The sequence below is a fragment of the Oryza brachyantha genome, chromosome 1, assembly GCF_000231095.2.
Source record: "Oryza brachyantha chromosome 1, ObraRS2, whole genome shotgun sequence".
NCBI classification, from domain to species: domain Eukaryota; kingdom Viridiplantae; phylum Streptophyta; class Magnoliopsida; order Poales; family Poaceae; genus Oryza; species Oryza brachyantha.
Window position 1 is genome coordinate 21397068 of NC_023163.2, and position 19437 is coordinate 21416504.

A 19437-nucleotide genomic window follows, 5' to 3' on the forward strand; every position below is an offset into this window, starting at 1 on the left:
CCTGCGCAAGCCATGCCTCCTCTGCTCTTCCTCCCTCTCGTGCTCGTCTTCTTCGCCGCAGCCGATGCCTCCCTCACCGCCTGCCGCAACGCCACGTGCGGTGCCATGGCCGTCGTGTACCCGTTCTGGCTGTTCAACAGCAATTCTCCTGCTTCTGCCTTGGACTGTGGCTACCCCGGCCTCGGCCTCCGCTGCGTCAACAACACTCTGATTCTCCCCTTCCGGACGCACAAGTACAGGGTCCTGGCAATCGAATACAGCACACACACCATCTCCATCACCGACGCCGACATGGAATACTCCAGCACAAACAGCAGCTGCCCGCACCTTCACGCCAACCTCACCATCGACGACCGCTCCTGGCTGCAGCTCGCGAGCTCGGTCTCCAACATCACCTTCCTCTACAACTGCAAGAGCAACGTTTCCTGGGCCTCCGCTTGGAAACTATCTGGATGTGCAGCTGGATCAGGGAATAGCTCGTACGTGTTACTGGATGGCGGGGTCACGGGTGAGGCTTACGGTTACGAGTGCGAGACGGTGGTGATGGCGCCGGTGCTGGATGCGCACAAGAAGACCATGGCGGGTGTGTTCGGGAGGCTTCCTCCTGAGAACAGATCATTTGGCGAGGTGCTGAGCGCTGGGTTCCAGCTGACCTACAGCGCTCACTCCGACAAATGCAGCAAATGCGAGCGGACCAAAGGATGGTGCGGCTACCGGCACAACGAGACGTCCACCACCATGGATTTCACCTGTTTCTGCGAGGAAGGCTCGACCAAGAGCCATTGCGGTACGCGTGCCCCTTCTCTCGTAAATCTCATTGCATCTCTCTTTGGTGTTTTGCTTGCTTCGGATTTCAGAATTGGGGTTGGTGTTATATTCTAGGATCTCTAGTTACGATTCTAGGGGTAGTGAATAGACTGATAGAAATAGTTTGTGATCTTTCCTAAGAGCACGGGAGACACATTCCTTCGTTGGATGTCAACCCGACGAGACGACTGCATCATCGATGTCGATGATGATCCCAGCTCTCCTGGTGATGATCCTCGCGACGACGAGGATGGCGATGGATGTCGGTGGCGGGGACGAGGTCATGGACGATGGCAGTAGTGCGAGATCGTTTCCTGTTTTAGCACACATTCTGATGGTTATTCTAGGGTTTTGGAGAGCACGAGTGGGCAGTGGCGAATTTCGTCGGTCATGCCCCCAGCGCCTCTCCTCTGTTTTTATAGCGCTACGTAGGAGGGGCCTACAACCGATAGGGTGGTTAGCACCCCCGATCAGGGTATGATTTTGGCATGGAGATCCGACCCTGATCCTTGTTGGGAGATCGTAACTAACCGTTGGGTGTCAGCACGAGATAGGCAAGGACGGCGCCGAGCTCGACACGTTCTTGCGTGACACGACGCTGAACCTCATGGTCGCCGGCCGCGACACAACGAGCTCCGCCCTGACATGGTTCTTCGGGCTGGTCTCCAAGCACCCCAACGTCGAGGCCAGGATCCTCGCCGAGCTCCGCGCCCACCCGCCGTCACCCACCGCCGCCGGCGGGCACCGCACCGCCGCCGAGCTGAAGCACCTCATCTACCTGCACGCGGCGCTGTCGGAGTCGCTCCGCCTCTACCCGCCGGTGCCGTTCGAGCACAAGGCGGTGGTGCGGCCGGACACGCTGCCGAGCGGCGTGACCGTGGGGCCGACGTGGCGAGTGATCGTGTCGCTCTACTCATGGGCAGGATGGAGGCGGTGTGGGGCAAGGACTTCGAGGAGTTCCGGCCGAAGCGGTGGCTGACGCTGCCGTGGAAGCTACCGCTGCCCCCGCCTCCGTGATGGTGCCGGCGCCTTCGACGGAGAGGACGGGATGGATGGATGGAAATCGTTGGAGGAGCGATGGAACTGATGATAGAGTGGCGTGGATCCAATTTCAAAGAAGTATCGATGACATCAATTCAAATAAACGAATTTTAGTGATATTTTACTAATCCGTGAAAGTTACAATAGCTAATTAACCCTAAATTTAACAACACTTACATATAGCATATCATGTCAAACTTTATCAGGTAATTCCACGTATTATAAATTCAAAATATCACGGAATAGATAACCATAACATCTTAAATTAGTCCACATATTATCAAGTCTAAAATATCACAAAATAGACAACCATATCATCTTAAATTGGTCTACATATTACCAAGTCCAAAATATCAAAAAATAGATAACCATATTATCTCAAATTGGTCCACATTTTCCCACCAGAAATATTTACAGGAAATTAACAATCACAAAATCCACATGCTCTAGGACTACACTGGACAAGGCGAAGAAGGGGGGACGAACTGGCTCACCTTGCACGTGCTTCTCCCCGTCGCCGCCTCTCCTCCTTGCCGCCGCTGTCGCCTGAATCAGTCGCCACCTCCCCTAGTGTCTGCACTCAGCCGCCGCCGCCTACCTACCCACCCACCGCGTCTCCTCCTAGTAGCCGCCGCCGGCCCGCGACCCCGTCGTCGCCTCACCTCACAGCCACAGTCGCTTGCCCACCCAGCGCCACTGCCGCCGCCGACGAGAACCACAACCCTCGAAGCAGTCGTCCCGCGCGAATATGGCCAGTTCAACTAGTTCCCTTCTCTCTAGTTGTAACGATAAATTTAACGATTTGACACTTTTTTCGTTGGCTAATTGTTTAGGTTGACACTGGTGGATATGATATGTGGGATCATCTGAGTCAATAACAGTGGGCTAGTATGTTAAATAATCGAACCATAATTTTACGAGTTTTAAAAAATCAAATCCCTCAGTTGTAACAGGGGCAAATATGTCCTTTACCAATTTTGGAATTAGTTCTTTTATTTTTTTACTGATTTCATTTCACTGCTTACAACCACTAGCTTCCATCTAAAAGAGAAGCATGCGGTTGGTTCAATTAAAAAAAGCAGGGACAAATATGAAGCCCTAAAAAAATGGATTAAATCAATATTACAGTTCGAATAGGGGTAAGAAAGAAATTGTTCCAAAAACATACAAATAAAAACTGAGAAATAGTTAGCTCAAACGAGTGTGGATAGAGCAAACACACATAACAGAGGATGTTTCTACAGCTCAACCAGGGTTTCGTTTATCGTGGAGGGAGAGAGTCAAAATCGCTGCATGATGGTAACATGATTATTGACGATAATCGCGTAAAATTCCTGCGGATTTGAATCTAGATTTTTGAACAAAATCGTCATGGTTTTGAAATGGATACCGGGCAATTTGGTGCGATAATCACATGATTTCATACGTTAATCGTGGTGATTGGGTGATTTTCATGGAGAACAGCACAGTAATCATGCGATATGATGATAAAACCATGTTGGTACGAGTGATTGTCACGATAATCGTCCTTTAACACGTGGCATGTTGTCTGAATTTTCTAATTTAACACACCTCAAATCACTTTGCAACCTCTTTTAGTTGATTCACATCCTCCACTAGATTCATGAATTACATGGGTATCACCCGGACTTTTTTATTCTACCAAACTTTTTCGTATTTTTTTGAATTCGTATGATTTTTACCAAACTCTACCACCAAACACTGAAGCCATGCTCTCGCAATACGCACGATAATCGCGGTTTGGCAAACCGTAAGCTCAACTGCATTGTCTCGTCATGGCTCACCTACCGTGCTTGCTTCCTATCTTCCTCCTATCCTCTACACACTCGCACCGTACATCGTGCTCGCGGACACCGATGCGCTCGCCGACGGCAACTGCCCTAGAGTCGGGCACGACTTCACCTTCGCCCGAGACGATAAGTGTCTGGAGTAGACCGGCTCCCATAACAACATCACCTTCTTCTTCAGCTGCAACCCTGCAATAGGAATGGCAATGGGACGGGTCGGGTCGGGTAGGGTGGAGCATGAATATGCCCGACCCGATACCCGCCCGTCCATGTCCGACCTGTACTCGAATTGGTTAGCGGACAAAGTATTATACCCGAACCCATGTCCAACGGATGACCCGGTACCCGCTGGGTACCCGGTAGGTACCCGCCGCTCGGCTACCCATCCATCGCCGCTTGGCCGCCTGCCCATCATCGCTCGCCCGCCGCTCGGTCTCTTGCCCGCTCGTCGCTCCGTCGTCGTCCCGCCGCTCGACCGCCCATCTGTCATCGTCCCGTCGCTCGGCCGCCTACCCACCGCCACTCACCCTTCTCGGTCGCTCGCCCGCTCGGCTGCCCATCTGCCGCCGTCCCGCCGCTCGACCACCTGCTCGCCGACCGCCGCTCGGTCACCCGCTCGCCCGCTATCGGCCGGACTCCAGAGGAATGGAGGACGCAGATCTGGACTCTGGAGCCTTGCTGCCTTGGAGGCTTGGAGAAGTTGAGATCTGGAATTCTAGAGAGAGGAGAGGAGCTTTGTTGGCTTGGACATTGACCGAACGGATGGGTGGATGGATGGAGTCTTAGGGTATTCATTGCTATATACATATATATACATATATACATACATATATATACATATATATACATATGTATGTATATATATGTATATGTATATATATATGATCTTTGAGCAACTCTCCGATGCATTTTATTTATAGTATTATACTACCAAAAAAGGGTATTTTTTATTTTATTAATTACTTGATTAGCAGTATTTTATAAATTTATTTTTTTGCAATAAAGATCACAATAAAAAGGACGATATTACCCCTTTAAATTTCTACTACACCTAATATTGTCGATAGTATAATTTAATCACAGCCGTCGAATAAAAATAGATCAACGGTATGGAATAAATTTTACTATCAGGTAAAATGTACCGGAGTCTGCCACATGATTTTTTAAATGGGCCAATTGGGCCAGGATAGAAAAAGTTTATTAAACATCATCTATTTAATTTTCGGATCGGGTACGGGTTACCCACGGATAAAATTTAAAATCTGGTTGTTGTCCACTGTATAGTCGAGTTACGGACGGACATGCACACATGTAAAAAAAGGCGTCCATACCGATGAGAGCTCATCGGGTCGAGTACCCGCGGGTACCCATACGCGTGGGCACAATTGCCCTCCCTACCTGCAGTAGTCCATTCCCTGTCAGCTGGGCTTAGCATAGATAAGTACAGAATCAAGTGCTGACAGCTCGCCTTTTCTTTTTTATTTACTTATAAGATTTTAAATTTTGAACCTTAAATAATTTTTAGATTTTATTAATACTAGTTTCTTTTTATCCTTAGCTTTTTAATCACTAAAAACATGTGTATGAGTTTTATTCATAAACTATAGTTTATTTTTTATTTGTAAATATATTGTTTCATTTTTTTAATAAGTCAATCAATCACCCTTAGAAAACAACTGTCATACGCGGAGAGAAAAAAGAAAAGAGAATACAACGGCAATCCACGGAGACGATTAGCACCACCTCGCATTGCCTGCCTTGGCTTGGCCCCGGCGAATCGAAAAGAAGGGCAAAATGAGCTATCATCACAATTCACACTATAAATACAATTTAGAAACATCTAAAATTCCATTAAAAACCATATTAGAAATACATATTAGGAATTAAAAATAAAGAAAAATAAAAAAGTCCAGGTGTAAATACAATTTAGAAAAATTTAAATCTCAATTAATAATTTTAAAATAATTGATATTGAGGGAAGAGTCTATCTATAAATATAATTTGGAAAGATCTAAAATTTTGGTTTAAAATTGGGAAAAATAAGAGAAAATGTCAATATATAGATACAATTTGGAAATATCTAAGATAAACAAGAGTCCATGCGTAATAAAATTTAGAAAAAAATCTAATCTCAAATTAAAAATTATAAAATAATTGATATTGAGGAAAAAGTCCATCTATTTACGCATGAACTTTTTTATTATTTTAAAATAATCAGATTGGAAATACAATTTCAGAATTAAAAAGAAAGAAAAATAATAAAACGAGGTCATGCGTAAATAAATCTTGGATTAAAAATTTTAAATAATTAACATTAATGGAAGAGTCCATGTGTAAGAACAATTTAGACATATTCAACAATCGATTAATTTAGAATCCACCTATAAATACAACGTAGAAAGATCTAAAATTTTGGTTAAAAATTAGGAAAAGTTAATAGAAAAAGTCAGCATATAAATACAATTTAGAAGTATCTAAAACTTGAATTATACATTAAATATTATATTGAAAAGAGTTTATGTACAAGTATAGTTTGAAATACATGTAATGGGGTTTCATGTAAAAATATAATTTGGAAAAAATTAAAATCGAATTAACAATTAAAAAGTAATTATTATTAAGATAAGAGGCCCTATATAGCTATAATTTGTAATGATGTGCACCTTAGTGGTTTATCGGATTTAAGTCTTTAACTAAGCAATCATGACGAATTAACTTATTAGCGTTTGAAATCAATCTAAAACTATGCCGGCAGCGTGTCCTTCCGGTCTATGACACCGTGGATACAGATACAGTGGGTTGGCATTCTGGCACACACCGCAAAGACGGATGCAGAGACCAACTGGCTGTTTGGATTCATGAATTTTTTCTCTTATTACATCGGATATTTAGATATGAATTTTTTTCCCTTATTACATCGGATATTTAGACGTTAATTAGGAGTATTAAATATAGACTGATAATAAAACTAATTGTATAAATATAGGCTATTTCATTAGACAAATTTTTTAAACCTAATTAAGTCACGATTAGCAAATGGTTATTGTAGCATCACATGCAATAATCATGGATTGATTAGGCTCAATAAATTCGTCTCGCGAAATTATCCAGAATAAGTTTTATTAATAGTCTATATTTAATACTTTTAATTAATAACATTTGATGTAACACATAGAAAAATCAAGAGGATCCGAACACACGCAGTCTCGTTGTTCCAATAATAACCTGTGTCACGTGTGGCCCACTTCCGGCCCCCAAAACCTTCTGCGAAACCAGGTCAAAGTCCACTCCTTGTAGTCTACCCTCCAAATGAGGTGGGACTCACCCTGATTCGCTTCGCCAGGCCGCCATGGCTCACCTACCGCGCTTGCTCCCCTTCTTCCTCCTCCTCGGCGTCCATGCATCCGTTTGCCGTGGCTCGCCTACTACACCACTTCCATCCACTCACAGCACTTCCATCTGCCCCAAGTCAGGCATCAAGTGCGGAACCGTCGATATCTCATATCCGTTCTATCTTTCCAACGCAACCGGCGAAACCAACGATTACAACCGATTCTCTTGCGGCTACACCGACTTGAAGATCTCTTGCATCTGGGACGGGAAGAACGATACCCCTATCATCCAACTCGGCGGAGACAACTACACAGTCCTGGACATCCGGTACGACACTGATACCGTCGTGCTCGCGGACACCGATGCGCTCCGCGGCGGCAACTGCCCCAGAGTCCGCCACGGCTTCAGCTTCGGCCAGGACGATAAGTGGCTGGAGTACACCGGCTCCCTTGACAACCTCACCTTCTTCTTCGGCTGCGACCCTGCACTAGTCGATCCCCTGCTGGCTGGTGGCATAGATAAGTACCAAATCAAGTGCACAGATTTCAATAACTCGCCTAGCACTGGACCTTCTTTCGTGTTCACCAAAGAGGAACTTTACTCGTTACCTTATTACGAATCGCTCAGCAAGACCTGGAAGTGCCAGAACGTCACCGTGCCGGTAGATGGGAGGAATCCTCTGTTGAGAAGTAACCAGGCTACGCTGCCAAGTGGTGGATACGGTGAAGTGCTTAAGAAGGGGTTCGAGCTGGCCTGGAACTCAAACAAAGATGAACAATGCTTCTGGTGCCAGCGATCCCAGGGACAGTGTGCCTACAGCCAGAACAAGACACTCCTTGGTTGCGTCTGCTCCGACGGGAATTCCGGCCCTAATAAGACTTGCGATACACCACCACCACCAAGTAAGTATTTCGGAACATATCCTCCATTCAACTCCTGCAAAGCAAACCGTTTAATCCATCAGGGCACGCGCCCGATCGCATAACCGTAAAATTGCTCTCACGCCTAATCGATTATTTTTTATATGTATTCTTAGCTTTTTTTTCTCGGTTTTCATACGCATGTTTCTGAACTATTAATCGATTATATTTTTCTAATATAAAAGGTTTTCATGTATAAGTTTATTATCTTATATTTTAAAGTAGATTTTTAAACTTTGTATTATCGTTAACACTATTTTTCATCTATAAAGAATACAACGGTAGCCTAAGGCCGTAGCGTCCTGTTCGGTGCACGCGCGCCGAGTGGTGCAAAGCAAAGATGAGTTTGATCTGCTGCAAAGCAAAGATGAGAGAGATGATTGTTTAGATTTTTCAGTCAAATGATATATTTTAAACTAAAAATTAATTATAAATAAAACTCTTATATACATATTTATATTAATGTAAATGCTAAGGCCGAGAAATACACTTCAATGAACAAAAACTCCAAAGTTAATTTTAAATTTAAGGTCAATAATTTATTTTTCGGTTTATAAACACAAATGAAAGCAAACAACCAGGAGAAAGTCTTTTTTTTTAAATGGGATGGAGATTGATCGGGGAGTTTGTTGCAAGCAGTGACCAAGCCATCAACAAGAGGACAGATTCCGCTGGAGCGGCCCAATTTTTTCTTGCACATCCTAAAAGCGTGACAATCAGTGTCGGGGTGGCCTGTAACAGGCTACTCCTACAATGGGGACTGTTTAGTTTTCAGTTAACTGAAAACCCCTCAAATTTCATTCACTTTTTTTTTTAAAAAACGGTTATGATTCTGTCAAGATTTGGGTGACCAGTAAATCCAACCTTACCCTCTCGTCACTTTAATCCTTCGATCCCCAACGCATGCGCCTGTACTTTACAGGAGCTCGAGTACTCAAGCTCTCCAAAGTCGCCGTCCTCACCAGTGCCAAACCCCTTCGGAAAAAATTTTAACCAAAATTTATGAATTTTCACCATATATTTATTTCTCTAATCCAAATTCAAATACCCATGGCGCTAAAAACTAAATCAGTGGCACATCCCTCTATTTCGCTCTGGCTTTGCCCCTGCTCCTCACCCCGCCTAACCACGCCGCCCTTGGCCTCACCGGTTGGCAGAAAAACCATCAACGGTGCCGGTGAGGCTCGCCTGACCGGCAATCTCCCACCTGACTGTAGCAAATTATTGTAGCTTTTAGAAATTATTATTCCAATTATAGCTTGCGACTATAGCGGGCGGTATAGAGCTGTCCATCTTAAGATGAACATTGATATCCATCTAATATCATTACACTGTTCACACGTGCCATTATTGACTAACGACAGAGGAGCCCATTCTAATATTGCAGTTCTTGCAATTGGTCGCATGCCTTTTTCCCTTTTGGAATCACCATTCACCAAAACGATAGTAATTATAAGGGGATGCTCGATTCTAGAAGGTGACCACACACCGTTAGATCTACTTTTGCAGCATACATATCTCTTACCTCTACTCTAACAACTATGCATGCACAACATATTATATCATCTTTATACATTTTTTTCTCCTAAACTATATGACCAATCTACTAACTAATTATATCATTGTGTTTATTATAATAATTCTTTACAACAAGATCTCATATGGTTACATTTTTCTAAAAATATTATATTCTATTTTTGCAATGTATCTTTTTGGTGTTACATACCATGTTGTTTTTCATGTTTTAATAAGTATTTTATGATGTTTCACTAGGTTATTTCAAAATGTTGCATTGAGTTTTTTGACATTATTTCGTACCTTTACCTTTGATTTTTAACAAATAGATTGATGTTTAATCAGTCAAGTAACGATGTTTTATATGCGAAAGCTAAAAGTTTCAATCCGCGACTCAATTATGTTTCAGACACTTTTTGATGCAGTGGTTAAAAAAAATCTATTAGTGGTGAAACATTAAAGATCGATGTTTCATATTTAAAAACTAATGTTCCGTACCTTCAAGCAAGTATGTTTCGAAGTGTGATTTAATTGTGTTTTATTATTTTAATAGTTGAAACATTTTTGACTGAGCAATAAACCATCTATTTTATATGGATAAAACACCGCCCGATTTTTTAAAGAAAGAATCGGACGTCCGGTTTGTAGTTGGATCCACATTTTTTGTGTGGGTGTGGATTGGGTGAACTACTGTCCCCTTTTCTGAAGGCGGCGAATTCGCTTTTCGTGAGAAGAGTTTTATGCATATCGATACACATGGTAGAAACGGCCTCCTTAGCTCCTGCATCTGCATGACTGCATCAAGGCTAAGGCTACATGCAAACTTAGCAACTTTTTCTAGCTTATGGGCATAAACATCCCTAGAGTCATGTTCCCTCTAATCTCTATCGGGCATTTTGGGCCAACTAGCTTAAGCAGGGGAAGCCTGGCCCCGATATAGTATGTCCAATAACAAATTTACATAGTAATACTATCGTCAGACAGAGATCTGAATATGGTATTCATAGATATAGGAGTCAATCGGTGCCAAGGTATAAATGAGATAGTAACAGCGATAATAAGATAGATATTTTTACATATATTCGGACCCTATCAAGTAATAGCTCTACTCCTGTCGGGCGTAGCCGGTTTCACCACTATATTAGTCTCACATCAGTACAACATACAAGGAGTAAACCCTAGTCTAGTCTGTTTATATCAACATGGTAGTATATGAGTGGTTGTCGGCGCATTGTCAGGTCTCTCCTATGTCGACTAAAATGGATTTATATTGTGTGGCTTCTAATTGTCCCTCATGACCTATTGGCCTCTCAAGACTTATTGGATTGATCTGTAGTTGCCCCTTAGGGTCAGTTGGCTTGGATCGACTTGTGTTGCCTCTCTCGGGGGTCTTGTATTTATATCTAAAGTTGTTCATTTGTCCAAGTAAAATTAGGGAGACAAGTATGGATCTATATGAACAGTTTTGGTAGGAATTGAGTAGAATCATGTATTTATTTCCTTATCGTATACTTCTTATTTATCAACTAAGGACTTCATCTATATATACGAGACTTCCTTTCGTATAAGATTGGGTATGTAGTACTCCTGCCGAGGTACAGGTTTATGAGATATCATATACCCACAACACTTACAGATAATATGGTGAAAAACAGTTCCTATAAATATGCGGTGTCATTACAGCACAAGCAACATACTGGAGAAACATATAGCGCAATCAATGCAAATGTCCAATTATTTATTAGTAAGTGCATATTTAACTACTCATATGAATTCTGTTTGAACATTGCAGGGGCAAAAGGCTTGAAGAGGAAATTATGTAAGACTCCTATGCCCCTATACTCTTCTTATTTGTCCACATACAGATTTGCCCTAATAATGCGTTTTTAAAATGAGACTCCATAATTGGATAAGGCAGCGCAAAATTTATGCAGATTAACTCAAAGTCTACCACAGAAACTCAAAATAAATTATATGCACTCACCATTCAGGAGGCAATAGCTCTGTCTTTTATGAACACATGCTTGACTCCTATTTAGGCAAATCTTCGTACCTCTATCAGTTTCAGTTATGCTGTAACAGATAAATACAAAGCTAGATGCTCGCATTCCATTCTAATGTCTTTTCCTGCCTCAAATTGTCTACTTGCAGATGCAATAGCAGTCGCCTCAAGCATACTTTTGCTATGTCTACTTCTCTTTGCGAGTCTGTTCACTCTCAAGAAGTATAGGTCCAGAAAGATTTCTAACGATGCACCAAGGATTGAGTCCTTCCTACAAAGGAATGGAACCATACATCCAAAAAGATACACTTACACACAAGTCAAAAAGATGACGAAATCTTTTGCTGAAAAGCTAGGTCAAGGTGGATTTGGTGCTGTTTACAAAGGCAGCCTCTCAGATGGCCGTCAGGTTGCAGTCAAGATGCTAAAGGATCCCAAGAGTGATGGGGATGATTTCATTAATGAGGTAGCTAGCATTAGCAGAACTTCTCACGTCAATGTCGTGACTCTCTTGGGATTTTGCTTGCAAGGATCCAAAAGGGCTCTGATCTATGAGTACATGACTAATGGTTCACTTGAAAGATACGCTTGCAAGAAGAATAATTCCAGAGGTGGAATTTCTCTTACTTGGGAAAAATTATTTGATATAGCAGTTGGCATTGCTCGAGGACTCGAATATCTACACCGTGGATGCAATACCCGCATCGTTCATTTCGATATTAAGCCCCACAACATTCTACTTGATCAAAAATTTTGTCCTAAGATATCAGATTTTGGAATGGCAAAGCTTTGTATTAATAAAGAGAGCATCATCTCCATTGCTGGTGCAAGAGGCACAATAGGCTACATTGCCCCAGAGGTTTATTCAAAGCAATTTGGAGCAATAAGTAGCAGGTCTGATGTCTATAGTTATGGAATGATGGTTCTTGAGATGGTTGGGGCAAGGGAGAGGAATGTAGATGCAAATAGTGAATCTAGTAGCCACTATTTCCCACAATGGATTTATGAACACCTAGATGAATACTGCATCAGTACTTCTGAGATGAACGGTGAGACCACAGAGCTTGTAAGGAAGATGATAGTGGTTGCTCTGTGGTGCATACAGGTAGTTCCAACTAATCGCCCAACAATGACTAGAGTTATTGAAATGCTAGAAGGTAGCACAAGTGGTCTAGAATTGCCACCAAAAGTGCTATTGAGCTGGTAAGCATCCGCAAATTTGGATCGTATGACATTGTTGCTCATTTTCATTCCGGTGCTGTAGAACTGCAAATATTAGCTGTTACAAGATTTAAGATCATGTTATGATTTGGAATTTCAAATCAGATTCACTACCATTAACTCGACTCTCTTCTCTACCATTATACTCAATTGTGTGATAGATGGATTGTCTAAAAACTTTACAAATTCATCAGTTGGCTAAAGTTTCAAACAGTCTCAGTTTCTACAGTAAATTATAAATAGCAGCTAAAACCTCCGTCTGAGCTAAAATGGCGAGCTACGATACTTGAACGATAAACTGGACATTGTAGATTCAGAGTCAGAGCTTACCTGAAGTCAGAGTAGTAGTTCAGATATCAGAAGATCACTGTCGGCCGTGGTCCTAGACGTCGCATGAGTCAAGGCCCAGCGACCGTAGCCGCTCCGCTCAGGGATACAGCGAAGCGCGAGCTGCGGGCTGAGGAGTATGGCAGGGATCGATGCAGTGGCCGAGTGCAGGGCGAGGCGTGTAGGCGACGCGTGCGCGTCGGTCACGGACTCGGGATTCTGGACTTGAGATATTGGATTCCTTCTCTGTTCATCCCTTGTTGGCCTTTGGCCAGTAGCCTTGAGAATCGGTCAACCCATCCTGTCCCTGATTCCGGATCGGACTCACGCTTCGCCAGTTCTGGCCCATATATGGAATGGCGCGTCACGGATCGGTTTCCTTCAAAAGCTAGACACGCTGCACTCTCTAGGTCGAGACAGAAAACGTTACAAAAAAAAGCCTTGAACTGCTTGTCCGTGATGTATGGAGATGCCGGTACACCGCAGCAGCACGACAGCCGCGGCGAGTTCCCGCCGGAGGCGGACGACGCGGGGCTGAACGCGCCGGTTCCTCCGGGACGAACTGGTCAAGCTCAGACCCATGGTGCAGGAGTCATCTGTCAGATACGCGCGCTGAGCGCCCTCATAGACAATCTAGTAAGGGACGCCGTGGAGCGGCGCCGGAACGGCGGCCCGCCCGCCGACGCGTCCGACCTGGTGGATCGGTTGTGTGTGCTGCAGGATTGTTACCAGATCGTGCTTGCCACGCACTAATCACTCTGTTCTCACGCCAACGCGCTCAAGGAGGAGATCGCGGACCTGGTGGCGGGGCCGGGGCGGACGCCCGCAACCGCGTGCCGTGGCGTCGGTGCTGGTGATTCGGCAGGTGGGACGGCCAGCGAGAGCCTCGACCAGGCAGGCCGCAGCCGTACCTGATTGGGATGGTCTAGCGTGTTCATAAGATTTCTCCACTGGAAACATAATAGACGGAAATCAATTGCTTAGGTGGCGAGAAGCCCCGTTGCGCTGTGTTGGCATTGAAGATGAATAGGAGGATGTCGTAACCTGGGTGAAGCCTATTAGTTTGGGCAAATTGTTTGGCTTAACGATATATTTGTAAATGAAAAATAATTTATAAATAAAATATTTCTATATGTTCTTAGTGATCTAAAAGCTAAAACTGAATAGTACACAACGATAAAAAAACACCAAAATTTTGCTCAAAAATACGGTTAAAAATAAAATTTTGACTTATAAGAATAAACATAAGCTAAAAGATAAATGTGTTTATCCTTCTCAAGTTAAGCTTCAACAAGTGATGCTTTTGAGTTTGGTGATTTGTTTTTGTGTTTGGATTAGAGGTGAAAACGAGTCGGGTTTGTCCGGATCTCGCCATTCTCATATCTTAACTCATATTTTATAATCGGAACAGGATCGCACACGGATACTATTGAACATACCATCACGAATAATACCAGATATAAATACGATACAAATATATACCAAGATAGATACAAATACTCATGGATATGAACACTTATGTTGATATCAAGTCAAAGCAACGACCATATATACCACAGACAAATAGCTACTAAACATTTGCATAATCCAAAATGTGACTGTACATGGTTCAACAACAGTCTAGCTAAAAAATTCTGTTTTCTTTATATTTGTTATTCCATTGGTAAGACAAGTTCATCACTGATCAACATTCAACACGCTTTAGTTTGTAGTGCAGAGGCCATACCTCTGCGGCGGTCGAGGCGGGCGGGAGGCTGGGCGGGCGGGCGGCGCTGGACACGCGACGGAGCCTTGGCAGCGGGTGGGAAGCCGGGCAGGCTGTGCGCCTGTGCGCGGCGGAGGCACGGTGGGAAGAAGGGAGGAAGAAAAGAAGAGAAAAGAAAAAAAGAGAAGCAAAATCAAATCAATCAGCTTCAATTCAATGATTTTACAAGCAAGTCATCAATCAGTTTAGATCTCGTTACGCTTTCTTAATCTAAATTAGACTCTAACCATGGGAGTTATATGTTTTTCCAGTTTTTAGTAGGGAAACAAATTAAATAAGAATATAACATCGCTAACTCATAATCCATAGGTAATTTCGGTAACCTCTACTCACAAAACTACAACATAATATGGGAAGTTGTCAAACCAAACACCATTTACATATCTCAACCTTGCCGAAAGAAAAGTTAGCATTGCCAAACGTTAGCTTTACTGACAAATGTAAATGTATATTTTGCGAGAAATGTAAATGTATATTTAATCCCGTTCCAGCATTGTACACTGGGTATTGTCGACTAATTTGGGCCTTGGAGGATTCCCGCACAGAGCAAGTCAACTGGTGATTACTAGAAAAGTGCGGATACACCGTCACAATTCACAAAGCACAAATTGTTGCAAAAAGTTCTATGCAAAATTTCCCAGCATCTTCAGGACAGTTTGTTAAGTCAAGCACAAAAATACTAATTAGTATCCCCGCGCTAACAGTTTCAGACTGAATATATTTTTTAGTTCAAAGTTTGTTTTTGAAGTTTTTCTATATAATTTTTTAAAGGCTAGCTTTCTGTACAATGTCTTTCGAAAGAAGGTACTCTTAGTCTCGAAAGAAGGTACTTTTACAGATTTTAGAAAAATAATACTCAACCAAACTAACCTTCATGCTCCACTTAGGGATAAAAACGGACTGAATACGGTCGGAAACTAGCTCTATCATATTCGTTTTCATATTTTTTTCGGAATCGAAATCGGAATCGGAAACTCGGATATGAAAACGGAATTGAATATTATCGAATACAAATACGGAGTGAATACGGATCGAAACGAATACGGTGATGAATATTAATCGGAACATAAAAACCTCTTAAACTAAGCTTTACGTATCATTGAAGAAATATAACTTGTTATTTTTTAATATAAGTATATAACTTTATCAACATTTTTAAATATAAGTGATTACTAAAAACATAAAAAGAAATATCCGTGGCGGTTGTGTGGTCGTGACGCCTAGACTACTTGAAGCCAGTTAATCAGAACTGGCTAAGGTTAACACTAGTTTGGTCATTGGGATGAACTTCTTTAGGTCGAGCTGATTTAATTAAATGGTTAATGCATAGGTCCAGATATCCGGAAAAAAATCCGGATAGTATCCGACGGATATCCGAATCTGACGGATATCACCCGTACCGCATTTGTTTCCATATCCAAAGAAAAATATCCGAATTCGATTCCAAATCCGAAAATTTCCGGAACTATCCGACCGAAGCTATCTGAATCCGAAAAACGATCCGGTCGGACGAAAATTATCCGAATCACTTTCAACCCTAGCTCCACTACTGTATTTATCATTTTGGTAATGAAAGGACGTGGAATGATTGTGCATGTTAGTTCGGTTTCTTCCTTTTAAGCCTCAAAGTAATCATTTATTTTAGAACACTTTTTTTAAAAATATAGTCACTGGTTTTGGGACTGAAGTAGTACAGTTTTTTATTCTATACAATAAAAGTTCTAGAAAAACACTAGTACTAGCTTTTCAGTTAAATATTTTCATTGCACTTATGAAACAGCTCGGCAAAGACACAGAGACGAAGGAAGCAACGTGAAAATTTGGAAAGTTGCTTCACATGCTCTCGTGGACCAGGACGCGCGCGTTGGTGACGTGGTCACGTGGGTTCCCCAGTGACCCGGTCAACACAAGTATATACAGACTTCAGTAGTTGAGCTACCCGGTATTATACAAACTACAATAGTTACCCGGAATTAGTTTTTTTCATACGAGTGGAGGTCACCCGTTATTTCTATATCATCTAAATAGTCATCAAAATATATAAAAAAATTAATAAGATAGATAAATATGAGCTATGTCACTCCAGAAACATGCAAGTTTAAATTCAATTTCTACCAGTTGTAGTAAAAATAATAAAAATAATTATGAATATGCGTATACTTTGTCTCAGTTTTGTTTGTTTGTTTTGTTATAAATGGTAGAAGTTGAAGTTAAACTTGCATGTTTGTGCAGTGATATAACTCATGTTTGTCTATTTTGTCAAAAAAAATTATATTTTTTAATAACTATTTATATAACATGTAAGTACGCGGATAAACATCCACTCGTGTGCTAAAAACTGTATCCGCTGAGCTACCCGGCTACCCCGTGCTATTTGTACAAGGCAATTCTCACAGAAATCAAACCCGAGCCGAACAACCGAAGTGATAGAGCAAACAAGCAACACGTACATGAGAATGCCTCTGCTGCCTCGTCTCGCTGCGGCTCGCCTACCAGTACCAAGTCTGCTCCTCTTCTTCGTCCTCGTCCTCGTCCTCCATGCGCCCGTCTCCCGTGCCTCCGCTCTTGGATATGATCATTCCAATTGCTTCAAGTCATCCAACTGCGGGGGCGTCGAGATCAAGTATCCTTTCTATCTTTCCAACACAACCAGCGAAACTCCACCCTCCATTTGCGGCTACACCGCTTTGAAGATCACTTGCCTTCAAGCGTCGACGCCGACCATCCAACTCAACACATCCAACTACACTGTGCAGAGCATCTTTTACAACAACCGTACCGTTAAACTCGCGGACACCGACGCGCTCGGCGGCGGCACGTGTCCCAGAGTCCGCCACAACGTCACCTTCGACGGGAAGTGGCTTAACTACACTGCCTCGCATGAAAGCCTCACTTTCTTCTTCGACTGCAACTCTCCACCACCCGATCCTCCCTCGCAAGGGAAGTTCGATCCCTCGCAAACGACACCGTCGTCGAGTTCAAGTTTTGACATAAAAAAGTTCCAAATCAGCTGCAAAGATTTCAGTATTAGCTCTTCCGGTGGCGGAGATTCCTTTGTGTTAAGCTCGGGGCAGCTTAACGCATCAGTAGGGAACGAATTGGCTACGAGGAATTGCAGTCAGGTCATCGTCGTGCCGGTAGATGGTGGGGATCCTCTGATGAAAAGCACTTACCAGGCTACGCTGCCAAGTGGCGTATACGGTGAAGTGCTTAGGAAGGGGTTCGAGCTGGCCTGGAACTCAAGCGGAGATGAAGAATGCTACAAGTGCGAGCAATCACAGGGACGGTGCTCCTACAGCAGCCAGCAGAACGGGGCGTTCCGTTGCAATTATCCACCAAGTAAGGCCTGCAAATTTGATGTTTAAACTTGTTCCCGTATGCATGCAGCACCAATATTACCGCGGGTTATTTACTCTATGTCACTAAAAATTCTTTCTATTTTAAAAAAATTATTACACTACATTGTTTAGACCACCATATATTTCTTCCACTAGTTTTTTTTTTATTTGACACCATAGGCTTTTAGATCTACATTTAACATTTTATTCAAGTTTTTTTGTGCAAATATGCAAAATTATAAGTTATTCCTATAGTTTCTTAAATGATAAAATAAGTATGTAAATTTTTAAAATAAGATAAATTATCAAATGTAGGTTTAAGTCAATTGTGTCAAATAAGAAATCATATATATTAGTTTATTTCTCAAAAACATTCAATTTATTCTTAGAATGAAGTAGATAATTCAATTACTAATCTATGTCAAACAGCGTATTCGCTCATGTGACATCCAATCCAACTGCATATCACCATCTACCTTCATGATATTCGTTCTCTAACCGTTGAACTGCATATATGCCACCTCGACATTTTTTTATACTATACCTGTATTTATAATGCAAATACTGATTAGTTCAACCAAAAGCTTATGTTGGGGAGGAAGAATAGATAATTCACAATTAATAATATGCCGTGGACAGTGGAATTGAGGATACCATGGTCTGACAATTGCTTGGGAGGACAGCACACTAGTTATGCAACTTAACAGCGCCAATAAACGCAGTTAAGAGAGCCAGCTATGGGATCGGAGCAAATACATATCGTCTTATGTTACAGCCTAAGAGCATCTTCGACAGTTACTCATTTTTACTCTCCAAGACAAACTTAGCAATTGTGGACAAAAAACACCTCCAATAGATGTGTCTAACAAATTTGATAAACCATACGGATTGCCAAATACTTCTGTAGGCTGGCCAAATCTACCAAGCTACAACCCCTTACCAATGGTAGGCCCCACACACTTTCTCCCTCATCTCTCCTCTTATCCCTTCTCTCTCCTGGAAGAAACAGCGAGGCAGAGGTAGAGGAGCGACAACAGCAAGGAGGGCTACTCCACCACACCTCTCAGCGCCGTGAGGAAGACTGCCGCTCCCTTCTACACCGTGAGGAGGTCTACCATCATGACGTCATCGCTCCAATCCAGGCTACTAGGAGTATCACCACCGCCGCACCTATTCGTGTCACAAGGAAGGATGTTGCTCCCTTCCAAGTCATGAGGAGGGCTACCGCCGCTGGTCCCGTCCAGATCGCTAGGAAGAGAGAGATATTGGTGGTCCCACTGTTGGTTAGTCAAAATGGATAGGACAGGTGGAGAGGTTGTTGGAGCAATAAAAAATATGGAGAGGAATTTTTTTTTGGACA

General features: G+C 42.6%; 1 protein-coding gene across 1 annotated transcript; it reads left to right on the forward strand.

Moving 5' to 3' along the window:
- Nucleotides 1-12763, forward strand: LOC102717106 (LEAF RUST 10 DISEASE-RESISTANCE LOCUS RECEPTOR-LIKE PROTEIN KINASE-like 2.1). Its single transcript, XM_015832697.2, has 3 exons — nt 1-787; nt 11217-11243; nt 11576-12763. Exons 1-3 carry the CDS (start codon nt 13-15, stop codon nt 12631-12633), a joined length of 1860 nt encoding a protein of 619 aa, XP_015688183.2. The 5' UTR covers nt 1-12; the 3' UTR covers nt 12634-12763.
- Nucleotides 12764-19437: the final 6674 nt, after the last annotated feature.